This window comes from Hippoglossus hippoglossus, chromosome 1 (genome assembly GCF_009819705.1).
Source record: "Hippoglossus hippoglossus isolate fHipHip1 chromosome 1, fHipHip1.pri, whole genome shotgun sequence".
In the NCBI taxonomy this organism is placed as follows: domain Eukaryota; kingdom Metazoa; phylum Chordata; class Actinopteri; order Pleuronectiformes; family Pleuronectidae; genus Hippoglossus; species Hippoglossus hippoglossus.
The window spans coordinates 24,401,259-24,413,599 of NC_047151.1; the positions used below are offsets into that span (position 1 = coordinate 24,401,259).

Here is a 12,341-nt window from a genome sequence, read left to right on the forward strand (position 1 = left end):
AACAATGTATTAATTCACTCATGGGATTTAATTGACTCATTAGGCAACATTTTGTAAGATGGATACATGAGAGGAAATTGTGTTTCTGATTGTTATAGACAGAGACGTCAGTGTTGTGTCGTTTCTGTATCGGAAATGAGACGCTGATATTGAGCACGCTCGTGTTATTTTTCCACGGCAGCCATATCAGCACTCGATTGACTTTTCTCCCGCAGCTGGAAAACCAAAGAGCAGCCTGATATGTGATCTGTGATTGGTTCTGCTCCACTGACAATGAAGAGGAGATTAAGTCTGTGCACTAATACAACGTTTGATATGTGTGCGTGTGACCGAGAGGGAGAAGCAGACGTCTGCGAGCAAACCTCTGTTGGTGACTAAAAATATGGCATATTCCTCCATGGCCTCCAGCCTGTGTAAACCCATCTCATAGCACAGCTCCTCAATCACCTCCAGGGCAACCTGAAAAAAATACAACAGCATCAAACACGCACGTCTGTGAGAACCCGGCTCCTTATAGATGGCTGTGCTGGCGAACAGAAGCTGAACACCTACAGAGCAGGTTTTGATTTTCACATGGCGTTCGATTCCTCCAGGAAACAGAACGAGCTGGCGCTTTGAACTTCGACCCGCCTGAGGAGGTACAAGCACACAGTCATTCAATATAGATAGGGTTCACACAACTGGACATGTTGTACTGTGGCTGAAACCTACATCCAGAAATAACAAAGTATAAATATATAGGTTCAACTTTGAGAAAAAACATACAAATAATCAATTTATATAATATGATGCCTTGTGGTTTAAACTACACCAAATATGTGGGAGTAGATGGTTCAAGGAAAAGGATGATGATATTCTTTAGCTTCCTTATTGTCAAAAGGACAAAATGAACATCTTCCCTCTTTAATTGTGTTTTGACTTCCACACACTGTCTGTGCTTCTCAGCCCCCAGCCCTCTGTTCCCTAAATAAATCATTTTGTCTTTTCCTAAAACAGCCAAGCACTTCGTTTATTGTTTGGGGAACTTATTACTCAAAAAGGAGTTGATAGTGATTTTGTTTGCAAACTATTTTCATGCTACAGTGGCCGTCTTCATCATTATGGAAGAACATGTCACCAGAATATTCACAGCAACGTTGAGGATAATATCTATCAGCATTTGGATACACAGGAAATTCATTGTTGGTCCTAAATAGATTTAATGTAAAGAGAACATCAAACTTATCCTTCAAAATTTGCTCCAGTTTTTTAAATCATCTCGATGCTGCTTACATTAATATTAGTAATATTAAAACATGAAATAAAATTAGCTGCCAATACTTCTACTCTTTTACTGAATGAGAGCAGACATGTTATGTGTATTTGAGTAGATTTACACTCTGATTACTAGTTCTGAATACTTCTAGGACCTGAATACTTCTTCCACCAGTGCACTGACCATCATAGCTTTCAGCTCCATGCTGTTGGGCGAAACAATGCGGCCGCCATATTGGAAAGTCTTCTTCAGGTTCTGCTCGCATGCTTTAGCTATACCTGTCATATTAAAAGAAAATGTTACATTCCAGATGCTTGGGCAGCAGATTTTCACAAGTTAATCACGTGTGTGTGTCTGTGTGTTTCACCCTGATACTGAGCCCCAGCGCTGCGAGAGGCCTGCTGCAGGTATTTCAGGAGGAACGGCTTGAGGACTTCAGAGCAGCGATGGAAAGCAGTCAGGATGTACAGCAGCCTCCAGCCTCGCTGGCAACTATCACTGCTCGGAACAGGAGAGCACAGACACACAAAGCATCACAGTGAAGAAAGAGACGCGTGGCGTGCGTTTGGTTTGTGATGTGGAACGTGCGGTGGTTTAGCAGACTCACGGTTTGGAGCTGGTGTTGCCATTAACCTGTTTGAGGAGCTGGCAGTAAGCCTCATCCCGCATCAAGGTGAACTCTCCTATGAGCTGAGGACACACACACACACACACACACACACACACACACACACACACACACACACACACACACACACACACACACACACACACACACACACACACACACACACACACACACACACACACACACACACACATATAAGCAAACTGTCGAAGAGAAAATGGTCTACCACATAATTCTGCGTGTGCTCACCTTGAGGAACGTGCTGACCGCCTCGTGCTCCGTCAGTCCCCTTGATGGCGAATCACCCATGAACCGCATGGCCACTACACAAAATACACAATCAGACACACACAGAGCATCTTATATCAGAAGAGGACGTCTTAGGAGCAAAGTAACTGTAACATGATGAGAAGAACTTACACATGAAGAGATCAGCGGCCACTCTGTTCATGGCTGCATCAGTGAACTCTATCAGAGACTCGGTCAGAGGGGTCTGAAGAGGAGCAAATCACGAGAGAAGTGTTATAAGGACGAGCTAATAGACCCCGAAACCACACAGAGACTGCAGAAGAGAGCTGGTGTGTTAAGATTCTGTACGTTACAGAAAGAAGAGGAGGCACCTTAGAGAACTTGATCATTTCACTGGGCTCCCTGGAGTCTCTGTTCTTGCTTTTGGCTTTCAGGGAATCTCTGAAGAGAGGATCAGTGACAAAGTGAAGACTTGAGATCAAAACAGGAAAAGAGAGCGGAGATTATTCACTTCAATAAAAATAGTAAATGCATATTATAGAAATACAACATTACAAGAAGAAAAAGTCCTTATTTTTTATTCCATGAAAGTGCAGAAGCAATTACAATAAACTGACTGTGATGCACTCACTATTCTGACCGGCCCCCATCTGTGTATTTGTATGTAGTGAATACCTGAAATCTTTAGAAATGAGATGGAGCTGATTTCAACCACTTTTGAAATGGGTAATTTAATCTAAACTGTCGCAGTGCATCATATTTTATAAAATAATATGTTTTGAATCCACAGGTGTTTTCTATGTGTGGTCAGACTATTGTTTGATTGACAGCTCCACTCTCCTGGTAATTCTGCAGCCCCTGCAGGAGAGTACGACTTGTTGACCTGTTATCAATATGATCACTGTTATTAGCTGGAGGCAGCTGCCCCTGTCTCTATATTTATGTGTGTGTGTGTGTGTGTGTGTGTGTGTGTGTGTGTGTGTGTGTGTGTGTGTGGGAATGGGTATAACTTGGGAAAGTTTCTCCGGATGATTCATGTTTATAGCCGATAGGTCAAAGGTCAAAGTCAAGGTCAACAGAGACAATGTAAAACCCTATATTGATTGGAAATTGATTCTCCATTACATGATGTCATAAGATAAGTGACGTCATGAACAAGTTATAATTCAGTCATTTCCCCAGGTATTGGAATGATTTAATCCTGACATCACTAAAAAGTCACAGTGTCCTCATATTGTAAACATAATGTCACGATGACATCATTATTAAATAGCATTATTACAATATGAAAAATATAGCATACTGATTAGGTACATACAGCATGAAGTATTATACTTTTCATAAATTCCCGTCTTAGCTTTACCTAAATTTAGGTAAAGCTAGAGGCTGGTTAAAAGCTAAAAGTAAATGTAGTGAAATATTTCAGTATAAAGTAAAAAAATCGTACTTCTGAACAGAAGTCGAGTAAATGCACTTCAATAATTTCTACCAGTAGATATAAACAACGAGGTGATGTGTGTGTGTGAGTTTTCCATGTGTTTGTATACATGAGTACATTATTTGTCTTTTTGTCTCACCCCTTCCCGCTGGGTCCCCGTCTGAAGTATTTCCTGGCAAACTCCAAGATGTCATATTTACTGTCCTGCAGGCTCCTCTCATCCAGATCTCCATCAGGGAATCCATCGAGGGAAACTTTCTGAAGGGCAAAGATTGACAGTGAAAAACCACCTGACAGACGGCTGCATGTGTGTATGTGTGAGTGTGAGTGTGTGTGTGAGTGTGAGTGTGTGTGTGTGCATGTGTACCTCAATCGTCTGATCTATCTCATGTGCAGCCATGGTGGATGCCACGGCAACAGCAACGGCTGACGACACAGCAAACTGTCCCGCTCCCCCGCGAGGATCTGCCTTACGGTCCAGTGGCAGTGACAGGAAGTCAGGAGCGGCAACGGGATGGACGCACTCGGCCGGAAATGCACCTGAGCGGCCGAACACGGCGCCAAACTTCCAACCTGAGAGAGAGATTACAAAATGCAGTTACATAAACACACACACACACACACCTGGCTGCTGTGTCCCTTGACAGTCCCCCCCCCCCCCCCCCCCCCACCACCACCACTATAAACCCTGATCACTATCAGCCATTTCTTTTAGAGGAGGTCAACCTTTCATTTAAAGTCAGATCATTATCTCCACGCTTTTCTTTCTCATTAACAATGGAGAGCAGCTCGGGCTCCGGGACCAGTTTGAGCCCGAGAGAAAACCAACAGAGCCCAACAAGAACTTTGTTTCTGTCCAAAACCAATATGAGCCCAATGGTTTCCCCGATTACAGGCCCATGCAATAAAATAATTAAGTAGAGAGCCCAGCCAACATCACCAAGTCCGTCCAAAACCCAAATATCATATCAAAAGTTTTGTCCGAACCCCGGTATCCACAAGACTTACCTCTTCTCCACAGCTATGACTCATAACTGGACAACCTGAGTCTCTTGTGCTATGTAAGGTTTGTTTATAGGAATTCTGTTGTCCAGGTGCAAAAAATCTAATAAATAAAAAACGTGACAATAAATTACAAATGTGAGTGTAGGTGCACTTTCATTGGAATCAGTCTCATCCACTATCTGTTTGACGTGACTTCTCCTCACCTGTGATACTTTCTCATCTCATGTGTCCTCAAGAAATGACACGAATCAATATTTTTCAAATTGCTTCGCCATCGTCCATCTGGAAAATTATTTTTCTGATACAATATTGTATTCTAGGAGCGCCGCGGGCAATGTTAACATCACCGCACCGATTTCTCCTTGACATAAAAAAAATACTATCATACCTCCAGGGCGCACAGACACGGGCCAGGTTAGTAAATCTCTCAAAGCTGCCAGTTTGCACTGTCACCCTGTTTATTCTTGGACGATGCAAACACCTGGTTGCAAACATCTGGATGATCGATGGGATTCTAAAGCAACGCGATACAAATTTGAATCTTAAAATAGCAGCTTCAAAAGGAATCTGATGTTACATAGGGAGGATCGAGCCCTTTTCATTGCCACTTCTCACCCCTGAACATCTCTTCTTGCTCTATGTATCTTGGGTGTGAAACTGACTGAGAGTGGCCCAGCCGGCTGGAGAGTGATGCTCAACCGTAGATCAGTTAAAAAGTCATAGAAGTCATTAGAAACCTGTGTTTATCTCCAGTAATCAGCAGGAAACCATTAAAACATGAAGAATTGTTTGAAGTGGCAGCTCCTCTGGTTCAGGAAGCCGGGGATCATTCAGTTGTGTTCAGAATATTGACGGCCTTTGTTTTTTCTCTACATGAAAACCACTTAATTGGTCGGGACACAGATCCCAACAGAATTAATCACCACATGTAGCTGTAGAGGGCGCTGTTGCTCAATAAAAGTTGCATTGTGTCGCTTTAACCTTGGAATAATAAATCAGTAAAAACTCACCAAAGTCTTGAGTGTCTCTCTTCAGCTCCTCCAAAAACACCACCTTCTTCCTCACCACACAGCCGTAGCTATAACCTGGAGGAGACACACGAGGCGAAAACACACACACACACACACTTGGATCAGAGACTCACAACACACATACCATGACATGATTTCCACGACATGTGCACTGTGTCACCTTTCTCCAGCCCGTCCATGACCTGCAGCCTGATGACGTCTCCTTTGTGGAAACTGAGCATCGAGCGGTCGTCCGTCACAAAGTTACGTTCAGCGATCACGTAGTCTGAGTCCTGAGGGGAAGGAACACACAGATAAATGCAACCACACTGTTACATGAGCTTGTATTTGATCATATTCGGACTAAATTGTTTGTCGCTTTTGCATTTTCGCACTTTCCCCCCAAAATCTGCTGATTCCCTGTATCACAAAAAATGCTTTCTGACATCTTCCAGAAAAAGAGCGTTGAGGGGATTTAGCAATTTTTCCTCCAAATTGGACTAAATTACAGCCGTGTCAGGTTGAATGAAAAGTGATGAGTGTGTTTATGTGTGGGTGTCAGCAAATTAATAGAATTCCGTCTGCACTCTTTAAGCTAAGAGCGGCTCTTACCCGTTTGATCTCGCAGATGAAGGTGTCTATGAGGTGTTTGACTTGCAGTGCTTTGGCTGAGAACAGGATCAGCTTCTCATTGGTCAGGTTGAACTCCAGCATGTTCTCTGACGGGATGGTTACAAACAAGATGTCTGCGTAGCTGAAAAAAGCACAGCGTGACTTAATATATGACGTTTTTCAACACGTTTTCCGGGGATCTAGTGAATTTAAATGTGTTTTTAAAAAGGGGAATGTTGGGCTTTAGCAGAGGTTCTAGTTTAAAATCTATTACAACCTATTTCTTTCCTTTTTCTTCCACCTTATGTCAGTCAAACGTGTCACTTTACTGTGAAAGTGATAGAGCTGGCCATAACGTGATCATGTAGAAATGGTGATTCTATTTATTGACTGGTGACATTTTGGTTATTTCTATCTTTTAATCCAAAGGGTGAAAACATTTTTTGTCCTCACAACTTTGGTAACGACGACAGCTGAGGATAATTTGTCCTTAAAACATCTTCAAAAAAGTGCCAACAGGCTTTAAATCACATTTATCTTCACTTCTAATCCTGAATTGTGAGACAGGCCTTGCTGAACACACGTCAGGGAAAATTGAAAACTCACCGGATCGGTCACAATCAGATTTTTCACAAACCAATAAAACAAATCTACCTGGACATTGAAACAAAATAAATGAAATGTTCTGACATATTTGAAACACAAAAGAGAAGCACATACGTGTACGGTCGCAGGACTCTGAAGTAGTCTGGGGCGGCAGCGCTGCTTTTTACGGTCTTCAACAGCTTAATTCCGTTGTGTGACACTGATAACACCTGCACACCTGTTCCTACACTACCCTGCACACACACACACACAAAGTAAATATACAGAGGTTTAATAAAAATGAAAGTAACACATGCAGTAATAATTTCCCTCTGAGGATTTACCGCACTCACCGAGGCAGGGAAGAGTCGGGAGAAGTAAATTTCCCAGGTTTCCCTCGCTGCCGTCACAACTGTTTTCTTCACGTGCTCCTCCACCGGATCCATATTCTGCTCCACCCCGTGTTTAGCTGTCAGTCACACAAACACACACACACACGTTAACTCACGGTTGTCGAGGAGATCTGTTTGGATTCGAGTTTTGCGGTCCAAATAAAACATGTCTCCAGGAAGAACAGACAGACTACCGAAAAGAGCTTTCATTTTCTGCCTTTCATCACGAGTGATGCGAACGCACGCCTCTGACAGAGTGTCATTCACGATCTGTGGGAGCCAGAAGAGAGGAGAAGGAATGTTAGAAATAATTTAGTTTGAACTCTTTATGATATTTCTGTTGTCGGGAAAAATATGGAGCACAATTGGTGGAAAAAAGGTCAGTGCTTTAAGAAACATTTTAAAGGGGAACTCTGGTATTTTTTAAGCCTGGGCCCTTTGTTTATAAATGTGGGTGACACGGCGGCAGTTTAACCTCACAGGGCAACTGCCACAGTCCATTAAATGTGCACTTAAAGGGCTTTTCTTCACCAAAATTGTTATTCTGGGTCTTTGTGAAGAGTCTGGCAGCACACGTCTCATTTCTCAAGTCTCACACTCGAGTCGCGTGACACTTGGGTTGTTGTAGAAAGATGGAGGTGGAGCCGTGAGTGAGAGAGAGGAGTTTGGAGTTTTTCACCGAGAGAAACTGTCATAGCGGAATCTTTTTCTGATGTGCACAATGTCGATGAAGCATTTGACTTCAGTGGCCGTCGCTACTTGTTTGAGCCAAAGTAGACGGACGAGTAGCTCCTACAAATTGAAAGATTGAAGAGAAAAGAGGAGAGAGAGAGAGAGAGAGAGAGAGAGAGAGAGAGAGAGAGAGAGAGAGAGAGAGAGAGGAGAAGGCAACTAGCTGCTGTACGGTGATGAAGCTCATGTAATGTTGACAGACTCTTAGCAAAGACCCAGAATAACAGTTTGATTCTATTAACGGGAGAAAAAATAAAACTTTAAGTGGACATTTCTTGAACTGGCACAGTTGCCCCATTAGATTGCATTGTAGCCACTGCTGCTGTGTCGCGGCTGCCGGTGGAGGTGATCTACTGAACCTATTCCAAAAGTTTTTGAAGGTTCCATAAACATAGGGCCCCGGTTGTAAGTGACATGAAATCCACTTTAAATAAAAACATATAACGCTGATATTAAACACATCTGTTGATGTCGTATCCATCCGGCTTTAACTCAACCACCTCTGAAGTTACCTGTTTGAAAATGAGGTCGAGCACCGCTGGATTGTTGAAGCTGTCTTTGGGATAGAAAACCTGTCAAAAAAAAACAAAACACGCACAATAAAACACAAACATTTTGTCAGTGGATCGTGATGTTTTTTGTGCATCTCTGTATGTACACACCTCCTTCCTGAGGTACAGTCTCCAGGGAACGTTGGTGTAGGTGTAGTGCTCTTCGTTGGTGCTCTGATGAAGTTGTGTCTGGATGCTTTCTGTCTCGACTGGGAGCTCTCGAGAAACTGCATCAAACACATCAGATTACACTTTAGCTTCAGTCTTACTCAACACGTTAAATGCTCACACGGTGTCTCGCTCTCAGTTTGATGGCTTCTCCCCGATGCTCACGTTTAAAGGAGGTTGTGGAGGCACAGCAGGAAGATAATGTGTGAGGTGGAAGGGACAGATGTTGTTGAAGTTTGCCAACAAACGCTGTAGCTGTCACACAGCTCATAGAAATTAATAGAGGTCGACTGATATTCATATTTGGGGGCGGATATATATATATATATATATATATAATAAATTGGCAATGGTTTTTAAGATGTTCTTATCAAACCCTTATGAAAAGGAAACGTAAGTGAGGCTTGAAATTGTACAGTTTAACCACAAAATGTTATATAAATAACTTAAAATTAAGTAAACTCAAATACAACCAAATCTATAGAACTTTAAAATAATATAGAAAATTAAGTTACATCAATGCACATCTTTTTATTCTGTAAATAAATCACCACATATTAGAAAACATTAATGCAGATACTAATATGTCTGTGAAAGGTTTGTGTTGGCTGATTTTATCTGCGGCATAATGACTTGACAATATATATATATATGCTGTGGGGCGAAGAAAAAGAAGCAGCATAAATAAAAGGTTTGAAACAATTTAAAAAAGGCTTCTCATGAGGAAAGGAAGGAATTCAACAAGATCTCTCAGGCTTTCGGCTGCACACGTCTGTTCTTGTGAAAGCTCCACAGGACACGTTGACGCTGCAGTGTTCTGACACGGAGGCGATGGAGCCCGGTTCGTCTTGGTATAATGTGAAGTGAGCCTAGTGTGGCGGTGTGTGGTTACCTGGAGGAGGTTTGGGGAGAGGACGGTCAGGTGCTCTCGTCTTCATACTCTTGCTGGGTTTTAATCCCACCTCTTTGACTGCAGGTGTGGAGGGTGAGGGGGCAGCTGTGCGTTTGGGCTGGACACACACAAAAGCATTTCCTTGCAGCACAACCATCACTATTATTACCATCAGAATTCAGGTGTTTTGTGTGTTTTTACCAGGGGAGCAGGAGGGTTGTCCATCTGGGGTTTGAGAATCTGTAAAGCTTCATCGTGAGCGGTCTGCCTCTTCTTGAACTTCCCCTCTGGTCTCCTGAACACATGCACTCAGTGTCAACTCTGCAAATTACAAATCTTGCATGATGTAATTGTAACGTATCGTGTAATCTGCGCTGTATTTCTTGTGTAAACACAATCGTTCTGGTGCTGTGTGCTCACTGCGAGCCACAACATTGCAATCAGTGTCTGTTGGTGGTTTGTCTCAGTCGGGGATTTCCAGTGTGTGCAGTGATTCTGTGACTGGAGATAACATCGTGCTGCTGTGCTGCAAAAAAATCCACCATGCAAACTCCTCAGTGTGTGTTTGAGTGCGGTCTCACCTCTTGCCTGGGGGCAGCTGATCTGTCGGTGGAGGCGGTGAGTTGTATCTTTTGATGATATCTTTAAAGTATAATGAATAAGGTGAGCAACAAACAGATAACACTTTCCAAATTACTATTACTAATGTGTTATAAATAAATAACATCATAAACTACATGGCTACCTTGGATGTCTTGGCTGGGGACAAATTGATCTTTGGTCCCAGCTGAGTGCTTCACCACCTCTCCAGCAGGGGGCGGAGGATTCGTCACCACTGGGGCTGAAACACAGACATGAAAAGAACAGGGAGTAAGACGTTAAAGTTTTCTTGTGTTCAGCTCTCTTTGATAAGATGTTTTATTTAAAAAGGGACGTTGGGTTTATTGCTTTCTCACGCTCTCGTGTTTCCCTCTGTTTCTTACCAAACTTCCTGGCCGGTTGGTCCTTATTTATGGGGATGCCTGGAGCTTTCCTCCGAGAAGCGCTGTCCTTACCTGACTGTGCCTAAAAAAAAAAAAACACACAGAGTGGTTTTGCCATATTTTGCAATCCTGAGATTTTATTTAGTCACTTGTAATTGGAGGAAAGTCAATGTCAGAGCAAAGACAAGTGGAGAACACACACAGATATTAGAGCTGAGCTGGTGATAATCTGCAGTTCTGCTTGATTCTTTTTTATTTTGCTGTGGTCTTTTGAATTTTTCTACGGAGGTAAAGTGGGCTAATTGTCCCGTTGCACCAAGCTGCATACGAATGTTCAGGTTTTTCAGAACTGAAATCATAAAAATTGTGTTTAAACTAAAATTTACCTGCATCACCATCTCCCAAAAAAATCTACTTTAAGCTTCACATGACTGAAAACTATCGAATTAAAATACTGAATTATTTCTGTGCATAAAAATAATTGCTTCAAAAATAATCTCCAAACATTCAGACGGTGACTAACCTGCAAAACTGAAACGAAAGACAAGTTGCATCACATTCAGAAAAAAAAACGAAATAATTGGCCATAGACATTATCATATTTCTCATCTTCCCTTGATGCATTTTTCTGTAGGTGTTGCTCTGTTTTGTTCGACCAGTAGAAGCTTATCATCCTACAACTTCACAGCTCTTCTTTATATTTCAAATAAACCTTTTATCATTTCCACAAAAAATTATATTTTTAAGCGGCGACTGTCGCCGGGAGTTCGACAGCAACAACCACCACCACAACATCTTTGACAAACTCAGCAGTGCTGAATCATCATTGCTCTTTGTCACTGCGGACTGTTATCTCACATGTCTCAGAGTCACTGACCTGAGCGGCCGGGTTAGCTTTGGGCTTTGCTGGCTCATTCTGGTGAGTGTTAGTGGAGCTTAGCTGGGGTTTGGGGTTGGCGGCCTGAGGCTGAGGCCGAGCTCGGGGCTGCGTCTGGGGCTCAGCGGGAGGCTGAGCTCGAGGCTGTGAGGGAGCTTGTTCCCGTTGAGCTGGGAGAGGGTAGGGGCTTGGCGGGATTTGTGTGGCAGCGTAGGGAGTCGGAGTGAAGTTGGCGTAAGGGCTGGGTGGGATGTTCGCGTACGGACTCGGAGGTATGACAGCATAGGGGCTCGGGGCGTATGGGCTGGTAGGGTGGTGAGGCAGAGGACTCGAGGGAGGGCTCGTGATCGGGGACATGGGAGGGCTTGACACTGGGCTGACCAGGGCCATGGCCTGCATGGTCATCTGCTGAGCCTGAGAGACAAGAAACCGCAGCGTTAAAATCCAAAACACGAGACAGGTAAACAGACACAGATCCTCGCAGAGGGTGTACCATGATGATGGCCTGCTGGTTCACGATTGCCTGCTGCTGCCGGGCCAAAACATCCTGCTGTGCATCTGGAGGAGAGGGGAGCAGATACACGGTGAACAGGACAGGAGGGAAATTATGTTCCAGCTTTTCCTTTCCTCATATTTCTTTCCATATTTGATACGAACCAGGTGCCACAGGTGCCACGGCTGCAACACGAGGCGACATCACACCTCCCACAGGAAGGACTCTCACAGCTGTGGACACGCAAACAAACACATACAGATTTTTAAGTGTGTTTGCTTTACTGCACTTTGTAATGATTTGTGTAGCTCGTGAGTTACTTCCTGTGTGTGTGTGTGTGTGTCTCTGGCTTAAAATGATTCCATATTTACTGCAAAGCTCATTATATTCGATACCAAATTACGTTTGATTTACTTTAGTCACTACAGTGTTAATTACAAAGTGTTGATGACTGAGTGAGAGACGGTTGTC

The 12,341-nt window shown here is 43.2% G+C and overlaps 1 protein-coding gene across 1 annotated transcript in view; it reads right to left on the reverse strand.

Annotated features, from left to right (window-relative positions):
- myo15ab (myosin XVAb) overlaps positions 1-12,341 on the reverse strand; it is a 44,985-nt gene that overhangs the window by 3,020 nt on the left and 29,624 nt on the right. Inside the window, exons 45-70 of the mRNA XM_034596832.1 lie at positions 12,035-12,103; positions 11,871-11,935; positions 11,378-11,791; positions 10,501-10,582; positions 10,263-10,358; positions 10,099-10,159; positions 9,719-9,812; positions 9,518-9,635; positions 8,569-8,684; positions 8,419-8,478; positions 7,369-7,444; positions 7,136-7,251; positions 6,918-7,036; positions 6,198-6,339; positions 5,767-5,878; positions 5,586-5,660; positions 3,938-4,143; positions 3,710-3,828; positions 2,504-2,573; positions 2,304-2,376; positions 2,133-2,206; positions 1,863-1,945; positions 1,623-1,753; positions 1,439-1,533; positions 553-630; positions 363-459 (exon numbers count right to left, since the gene is read on the reverse strand). Coding sequence (XP_034452723.1) covers positions 363-459; positions 553-630; positions 1,439-1,533; positions 1,623-1,753; positions 1,863-1,945; positions 2,133-2,206; positions 2,304-2,376; positions 2,504-2,573; positions 3,710-3,828; positions 3,938-4,143; positions 5,586-5,660; positions 5,767-5,878; positions 6,198-6,339; positions 6,918-7,036; positions 7,136-7,251; positions 7,369-7,444; positions 8,419-8,478; positions 8,569-8,684; positions 9,518-9,635; positions 9,719-9,812; positions 10,099-10,159; positions 10,263-10,358; positions 10,501-10,582; positions 11,378-11,791; positions 11,871-11,935; positions 12,035-12,103 — 2,841 coding nt within the window. The remainder of the gene's footprint in view (positions 1-362; positions 460-552; positions 631-1,438; positions 1,534-1,622; positions 1,754-1,862; positions 1,946-2,132; positions 2,207-2,303; positions 2,377-2,503; positions 2,574-3,709; positions 3,829-3,937; positions 4,144-5,585; positions 5,661-5,766; positions 5,879-6,197; positions 6,340-6,917; positions 7,037-7,135; positions 7,252-7,368; positions 7,445-8,418; positions 8,479-8,568; positions 8,685-9,517; positions 9,636-9,718; positions 9,813-10,098; positions 10,160-10,262; positions 10,359-10,500; positions 10,583-11,377; positions 11,792-11,870; positions 11,936-12,034; positions 12,104-12,341) is intronic.